The 8,566-nt window shown below is 43.2% G+C and overlaps 1 protein-coding gene across 1 annotated transcript; it reads left to right on the top strand.

The window, feature by feature from the left end:
• Nucleotides 1-3,093: 3,093 nt before the first annotated feature.
• RPS3A (ribosomal protein S3A) lies at nt 3,094-7,468 on the top strand. Its single transcript, XM_081875486.1, has 6 exons — nt 3,094-3,246; nt 4,125-4,228; nt 4,846-5,033; nt 5,812-6,020; nt 6,900-7,009; nt 7,306-7,468. The coding sequence occupies exons 1-6, from the start codon at nt 3,185-3,187 to the stop codon at nt 7,425-7,427; spliced, it is 795 nt and encodes a 264-aa protein (XP_081731612.1). The 5' UTR covers nt 3,094-3,184; the 3' UTR covers nt 7,428-7,468.
• Nucleotides 7,469-8,566: the final 1,098 nt, after the last annotated feature.

Raw genomic sequence — 8,566 nt, 5'->3', positions numbered from 1 at the left:
ACAACCAATTTCTTTGCCAGAAAAACAAATAAAAGTGAGGAAAATGTTTTCTTCTAAATGTTTCTGGGTTTTTCCAGGCCTTCACATCTCAATGTATGTGGGCAATGACAACTGAACTGTTCTGTGCATTCAATTGCTCTTCTAAGGTCCCATTGTTAAATGTAGTCCATTGATCCTATCTGTAAGACATGCATTGCCGTTTTTTTAAAAAGAGGAAGCTGCACCAGCATAGTCTTTTGCTGAAAGAGAAAGGAATCCAGATTCTTCAGTACTGCTGTAACTAGTAGTATTAGTGTAAGTGCTGGGTTTATGGTTTGGCTGTTAAGGGTCCCTGGATTCAGAAAATCTGAGCAACTACAGTCTCCTCTTCTTGGACAAGGTTTTTTGGGTGGTCACAGACCAAACCCAGGCACTTTTGGAGGAAATTGATTTCCTAGATCCATTTCCATCAGGGTCTAGGCCCATTTTTGGCACAGAAACTGATTGGTCATCCTGTATGATGACCTCTCCTGGGAGAGAGACAGGGGAAATGTGTCCCTGTTAATTGTCCGTGACAGGTTTCAATACCATCAGCCATGGTATTCTTCTGGAGCTGCTATCTGAGTTAGGGATAGGCAGCCCCACTTTGCAGTGGATCAACTCCTACTTGGATGGTTGTTTCCAGAGAGTGATGCTTGGGGAGTGCTCTTTGGCCCTGTGGAACCATCAATGTGGAGTTCTTCAGGGTTCACTTTTATCCTCTGTGCTGTTTAACATCTACATGAAACAGCTGAATGGGGTTATCTAGAGTTTTGGAGTATGCTGTCAGCAATATGCCCACGACACACAGCTCTACTTCTCGTTTACATCTGCAGGTCTGAAGATGTTTCAGAAACTTCAGCTGATGCAGAATTTGGTGGCAAGGTTGCTCAACAGGGAAAGACCATTTTAGCATATTATACTGGTCCTGAACTGACTGCACCAGTTGCCAATTAGTGTCTGGGCCCAGTTCAAAGTGCTGGTTAAACAACTTACAACTGCAATACCTCAAGGACAAACCTCTCCCCATATGAACTGACCTGGGCCCTGCAGTCATCATTTGAGGCCCTTCTTTGTTTACTTCTTCTACAAGGGGTTTGGAAGATGGCAACATGAGAACAGGCCTTTTCTGTGGTGGCTCTCAGTTTGTGGAATGCTCTTCCCAGGGCGGCTTTCCTGGTGCCTTCATTACATATTTTTAGGCGCCAGGTTTCTCTTCAATCAGAGAATGTTGTCTGGCTGATCAACAATCTTTTTTTTTTAAAAAAAAACAAAACCCCAAACCAACACTATTGGTTTGTTTTTGTTTGATTATGTATTTTGTATACTCATTTTGTTTTTTACTGTTGTGAACTTTTCCGGGGTCTTTGGCCAGCTGAAGGACAGCATACAAATTTAATAAATAATAGTAATGAAATTAAGAAGACCTATTATCTCGTTGTGCGACGCGGGTGGCGCTGTGGGTAAAACCTCAGCGCCTAGGACTTGCCGATCGCATAGTTGGTGGTTCGAATCCCCGCGGCGGGGTGAGCTCCCGTCGTTCGGTCCCAGCTCCTGCCCACCTAGCAGTTCGAAAGCACCCCTAAGTGCAAGTAGATAAATAGGTACCGCTTTATAGCGGGAAGGTAAACGGTGTTCTGTGTGCTGCTCTGGTGCCGGTTCGCCAGAGCAGCTTTGTCACACTGGCCACGTGACCCGGAAGTGTCTGTGGACAGTGCTGGCTCCCGGCCTCTAGAGTGAGATGAGCGCACAACCTTAGAGTCTGTCAAGACTGGCCCGTACGGGCAGGGGTACCTTTACCTTTACTATTATCTCGTTAGGAAAAAAAGTTGGGGGAAATGATGTAGTTCCCTTAAGTGACGTTTCTCTTGATTTTTTTAGAGTAAATTTTTGTAGGTTTGCAAGATTCTCCTCACCCTCCACAAAGCATGTGAAGCGGGGAATTTTCTGTACTTGCTTTTCATGTTATAGTAAAGGTAAAGGGTACAGGGACCCCTGACCGTTAGGTCCAGTCGTGGCCGACTCTGGGGTTGCAACGCTCATCTCGCTTTATTGGCCGAGGGAGCCAGCGTACAGCTTCCGGGTCATGTGGCCAGCATGACTAAGCCGTTTCTGGCGAACAAGAGCAGCGCACGGAAACGCCGTTTACCTTCCCGCCTGAGCGGTACCTATTTATCTACTTGCACTTTGACGTGCTTTCGAACTGCTAGGTTGGCAGGAGCAGGGACTGAGCAACAGGAGCTCACCCCGTCGTGGGGATTCGAACTGCCGACCTTCTGATAGAACCCTGGAAATCAGGATTCTGCATCATCCACCGAGTCAGTGCAAGCAGCACTCCCACTTCAGACAGCAGCCCACCAACTAGTGGAGGAGCAAGCATACTGTATTCATTCTCCCAGTTTCCTCCTGCATGTAAACCCTCAATATAATTCTTCAAGAGGGCTTCTGAGGAGCTCAGATTCTAACGAATACTTGTAATAACTATCACTATCAAGGCTTGGCTGACAATGTTCAGCCTTCCCTGCTTCATCATGCTAATGTCCATCCGCTCTTACTTTAACCTCCACTCTGTGCAACTCAAAAACAAAGTATTCAACTTTGAACAAATGTGAATATTAACTTACATGCCCCTTTCCCTTTGTTATAGTCAAGTTTCTGGTATTTTGCTTTGTAGTTAAGAGCAACAATAAAATACCTTGTGAGAATAATCGTAAGTAGCATTGTGCCATAAAAGCCACTGACTGTACTAACGAACTTCCCGTGGTGGGCTGTATTTTTTTATAAGAATCTCCTGGTTTTTGCTGGAAAGGAGTTCTGCGAAGAAGCAACTTCGCGGGAGAGATACGCCTTTTTTTCCATGGGTGTCGCGTGCATTTACCGGGGATAAATCCTTGAGGATTTTCAGCCTGTACCACGTGGAAAAGACATTGCTGATTCAACAAGGGAAAGGCGTCCAGGACGTACTTCCTTAACTCGGCTGAAAGTGCAAAATAGACAACCTACCGCCAGAGGCCGCTGTGACTTCCTGCCGCATGCTGCCTCCTCCGAGACCCTCCGTTTCTCGCGATACGCGCTGAAAGCGTCATTAAATCTCGCGCGAGCCCGGTTCTCGTATAATCTCGCGGGGCGTCGAGTTTCCGGCCTCTTTTTCTCCCGGCGCGGCACTATGGCGGTTGGCAAGAACAAGCGCCTCACCAAAGGAGGCAAGAAAGGCGCCAAGAAGAAAGTGTAAGTCAGGCCGGGGCAGAAGCTTCGGGGTAGCCGGAGCGCGGCCGAGGGGGAGCCGCGGCCCGCAAACGTCGGATGCCTCCGATGTTGGTCGGATTGAGGAGAGTGGTTGGTGGGTGTAGGGAAAGCGCTGCTGACATGGCGGCTCTCTAAGGGAAGCGGGCGGGCAGGGGAGCGCGCGGGAATCGTTCTAGAAGGGGCACGTGCGAGTTCCCCAGGGGAGGGGAGGGGCAGGGCTGCAGATCTCGTGCCTGGAGCCCTGATTTGGGGGGCCCCGTCCGGCCTTTCCCTCCTAGTAATTGTCGGGCCCAATTCAGCGTGCACCCTGCTATAAGCAGAGCTTTGGAATAAAATGGGGAGTTTCAAAGAAGCATCATGGGGCGTCTATCACGTACTGGCGATCATCTTGCCTGGTGGCTCCAAAGCTCAGGTAGTGTAGTTCAAGGATGTAAAGTGGCAGTTGACTAACGCTGCTAGCCTCACCTGACTTTTCCTTGAATTGAGCTTGCTTTTGGGTAGACACGGCTAGGACTGTGCTGTAAATTCAGCACCGTTTACGCCTTTCTTGATATAACTTAGAAGGATGAAAAGCAAAGTTTTTGGCGTCGGGGCTTGCTTGCAGGCCCAGTGCATGCAGTGTAGATGGGTGAAAATTGCATAAAATATTAACTTTGGTGTTTTGCTGGGATATCAAGGGAGTCACATGCAGAAGCTGAAGACTTCCCTGAAACCCTGGAGATGTGTTGCCGAGTATAGATAATGCTAGATGGACCCAGAAATCTTTATTCTGTATAAGACATCTACCTGTATTCCAAATGTTTCTGGAATTATAGGAAGTTGCAGGTCTGACAAAGCTTTTCTCTTTTCCTGGAAATCAGGGTTGATCCCTTTTCAAAGAAGGACTGGTATGATGTCAAGGCCCCAGCAATGTTCAATATTCGAAACATTGGGAAGACATTGGTCACCAGGACTCAGGGAACAAGTAAGTTACCTAGATAGAAAACTGCTACATAATTCTAAGGCCTGCTAGGTAAAAATATGCTGAGCTGATAGGTGCTGCTACTTATTTATAAACTAATTGTTGTATGTTCCATGTTTCAACTCTAAAAGCAAGGCCTCAAACCTTCTAATTTTAACTGCAGAGATGTTGAATTCTTATCTGCCTTGGGAGTTTTGTGAAATGCAAAGCAAAAGAATTCAAAACTGCTTGAAAGTGTCTATAGGGCAGTTTGTTTGGAAAGCTAGCACTCCTGCATATTCCCTGGAGGAAATAAATTGGCAAAACACTTTTGTTTCTAGCTATTACATTAACAGTTTATTATGAGTCTGCCAACATAGCAGTTCGAAAGCACGTCAAAGTGCAAGTAGATAAATAGGTACCGCTCTGGCGGGAAGGTAAACGGCGTTTCTATGCACTGCTCTGGTTCGCCAGAAGCAGCTTAGTCATGACCTGGAAGCTGTATGCCGGCTCCCTCGGCCAATAAAGCGAGATGAGCGCCGCAACCCCAGAGTCGGCCACGACTGGACCTAATGGTCAGGGGTCCCTTTACCTTTATGAGTCTGCATGAAAGACACATTAACATTATTTTGTGTTTTTAGAAATTGCCTCAGATGGACTTAAGGGCCGAGTATTTGAAGTAAGTCTTGCTGACCTGCAGAATGACGAAGTTGCCTTCCGTAAATTCAAACTGATTACAGAAGATGTGCAAGGGAAAAACTGTCTGACAAACTTTCATGGAATGGATCTCACACGTGACAAAATGTGTTCGATGGTCAAAAAATGGCAGGTTAGTAATATTTGCATGTAATTGTGCTAATCTGTAAATGCTGCACTTCATTGCTGTTGCAGGGTGGTGGAAATCTTAGGTAATGGATAATCCTCTTGTAGCGACATAGGATCAACTTTCCCCAATGTTGGATCCAGTTTTACGCTCTCACCTTGAATATTCTCCCCACACTCACAATCATCTTCAAGGGGAGAAAACCGGTTTTTTGTTGGAACTTTAAAAGATTTGTTTAAAAAGTCCGACTAGATAATGAATAAAGATTTGGCATACCCACAGTGCCAAATTCATATTTGAAATTTTATAATCATGAAAGATTGCTAGCTAACTGGACAACATTCGAAATTTGCCAGGCACATCTTGCACCTGGCTATTGGCCTCTTGCAACCAAGTGAAGGTGCCCAGGCTCCAGGTTGGCACCTAATGTTTCCACCATCTGGAGGTGCACGCCTGGGGATCCATGGAACTTGATGTTTCACACACTAGCAATACACCCTGTAGTTATATTTTATCTGCGTAATCAGAATGAATTTCGATTCCAAGAACCAAAGTTGTCTTGAAAAATGTGACTTATGAGCTGTCTGGATCAAAAATGAAAACCAGGCATTCTGTTTCTAACAGGGTAACTGGGTATCGGGGTGTTGATTTGTAGATGTGGCTGCTTGGATGACTGTGTTGACATAATCCTTCCTTTGTTGCACTGAGCATTGAACACCTGGTCTTTTTGCTTCGTCCAAGATTTATAGTAGACACTTTTACTCAAGTACATTATTTTTTCCAGACAATGATTGAGGCCCATGTGGATGTAAAAACTACAGATGGATATCTTCTGCGCCTTTTCTGTGTTGGCTTCACCAAGAAGCGAACTAACCAGATTCGCAAGACTTCCTATGCCCAACACCAGCAAGTCCGCCAAATCCGCAAGAAGATGGTGGAAATCATGACACGAGAAGTGCAGACAAATGACCTGAAAGAAGTTGTCAATAAACTGTAGGTTAAAATTTGTGTCCCATGTTTAGGAAGGAAGTTTTTATTCCATCTAGCTTTAATTTTCATAGCAGTGTATATAAATATTCCAGCAGATTTTAGCTGTTCCAGGCCAACCGTTAACACCCATTTCCATAAAGCACAGTCCTGTCAGCTTCAGTTTATGGTGGGAGAGTTGTTCTGTCAGCCCCTCTGTATTATGAAAACAATATTCTTAGTACTCATTCGTTGTATCTTAATACTTGTTTTATCCAAATAATTTATCAATTTTTATCCAAATTTTAGGCAAATATATTGAATTTTCTTGAATTGTTTGCTAGTCACGCGTAGCAATCTCATCATGTGTTTGTGATGGGGTTTCTGTGAGACAGGCACCATAAAATTCCTTAGTAGATTTACCGTTGTGGAGGTATGTTACAGTGTGACTTTGCTCCTTGAGATCTTTTTGACAAATTCATGGAGCATAATTCTGCCAATGTGCCAATCAGGATGGCTATGCACTTCCTCCATAATCAGAAGCAGTATGGTTTCTTCAGAGTGGGAGAGTGCTACTTTCCTCATGTCCTGCTTATTGGTTTCCCATAATCATTTGGTTGGCTACTGTGGACATTTGATCTAACATTTTAAGTTTTTGGCTCAAATGTGGAATCACAGGTTCAGTTGCAATCCTTTTTTTATCATTGTGGTGCACAGTCAGTGGAGAACTGTCATCTCCATTTAGGCTCCAGCAATAATGGCTGCTTTCTGGGATATGTAATGGTACTACTTTTGGGGGGATATGTAATGGTACTACCAAAAACTGGTACTACTTTTGGGGGGGTTTCAATACTGTGATTCTTAATTTGAACATAAGAAGTCAAACTTTATTTCCTTCCATTCTAGCATCCCAGACAGCATTGGGAAAGACATAGAAAAAGCGTGTCAGTCCATCTATCCCCTTCATGATGTCTATGTTCGTAAAGTCAAGATGCTTAAGAAGCCCAAGTTTGAATGTAAGCATTTTGGTATCTTATCTAAATAATATTTTTTGCTATATTCATTGGTTGGGAATGAATGATGACAATTTGTTTCGGTCCCAGATGAAACAGTGATTACTATTTTCAAATTCTGACATTCCCATAAATCATAAAAGGTTAAGTCTTGATTGTTTTCAAAAAGTGTATTGAGCAGCCAATCAATTTAATTTTAAACACGGCTTCATTCTTTAGAAGCACTTTGTTAACTTTAAATGTAGAATCTTAGCATAAAATTGTCTCTGTGTTAATTCAAACTGTTGCATTATTTGCAGTGGGCAAGCTGATGGAGCTGCATGGTGAAGGTGGTGGTGCTGGAAAGCCATCAGGTGATGAAACTGGTGCCAAGGTAGAGCGAGCTGATGGGTATGAGCCCCCTGTGCAAGAGTCTGTCTAAAATCAGATACAGAAATAAAAAAAGATTTAATATAAATGGCATGGTTATGGGCTTTGTGTCTTTTTCTTTTTTATAAACACAATTGGCCATTATACTTCAAGGTATAGAAGATGGAGTGCAGATATTAGAGTGATTTGTAGGTAGGAGTAGTTGAACAAAGTGACTATGGTTGAATAAGATAATTAAAGCCACTTGAAGAGAAATGCTTGTACAGCTATTCAGTGTTGCTTCTCTTATCTAGAAAGCATGTTGTCAATTAATACTTGAGACATTGAAGATTCTAAAGGCAGTAAGTTGAGTTGTAGTTCCCATTGAAATTAGTTTAGTCTGGATCGACCAAACTAGTTGGTAAGAAAATATGGACATTAACAAGTTGAATAGTGAACTGTCAATCAAATGCTGATATAAAGGGCGGCAGTGTATGTTAAGAACCAGTGTGCAATTTCTACTTACTATTTGATGTATTTGAAATTCTTACCGTATACCTTGGGCAAATAGTCTGCGAATCGAGGCACTTTCAGCAAAATAAACTTTCAGAAATTATTATTCGTATTGTTAATACCCCACTAATCTGACTGGGTTGCCCCAGGCAATCTGGGTGGCTTCGAACATAATATATAAAGGTTGAGCTCAGGTAGTAACTTAATCAAAGTCAATTACTCTTCAAGTGATTTTGCTTGGTATCTACACAGAGAGGCAGACATTCTGTCTCTTGTATGTAAGCGTATTAAGTTTTTTGCAACAAAAGGGCATGTCGGCTATGTGCTGAAAGATTTAGGATTGTACTCCTAGGTTTATTAAAACCAGTTTTACTGAAGCACAGTTAAATACTTGTTTTTTCAGAAGCATGACTATTAACATAGAAATTTTTACATTGGAAACTTCGTTGGTTTAATAATAGTATAAATCAAACATGTCCAAAGTCCGTTTTGGGGGCCTAATCTGGTCTGCTGGTTGGTTTAAAACCTAAAAGAAGTTCAACAACCCCAACCCTAAAAGGTCGTCAACTTTGGTCGGCCCCCACGCCCCTTCACTTCATCACATGTGGCCCTCTTTGAAAAAAGTTTGGACACCACTGGTATAAATAAACCCACTCTTAATACTATGACACTTGAGACCGAGCTCACTGAAATAGTTTT

Source organism: Podarcis erhardii, assembly GCF_964252035.2.
Source record: "Podarcis erhardii genome assembly, chromosome: 9".
Lineage (NCBI taxonomy): Eukaryota > Metazoa > Chordata > Lepidosauria > Squamata > Lacertidae > Podarcis > Podarcis erhardii.
The sequence above is the reverse complement of the archived record's forward strand: the minus strand, read 5'-3'. Positions and strand labels throughout refer to the sequence as shown.

What these genes read in the sequence shown, in the direction of transcription:
- RPS3A (XM_081875486.1), top strand. Translation starts at nt 3,185, where the DNA reads ATGGCGGTTGGCAAGAACAAGCGCCTCACCAAAGGAGGCAAGAAAGGC. An exon ending in CACCAGGACTCAGGGAACAA is followed by an intron (nt 4,229 to 4,845) that starts GTAAGTTACCTA and finishes TTGTGTTTTTAG; the next exon opens with AAATTGCCTCAGATGGACTT. An exon ending in CGATGGTCAAAAAATGGCAG is followed by an intron (nt 5,034 to 5,811) that starts GTTAGTAATATT and finishes TATTTTTTCCAG; the next exon opens with ACAATGATTGAGGCCCATGT.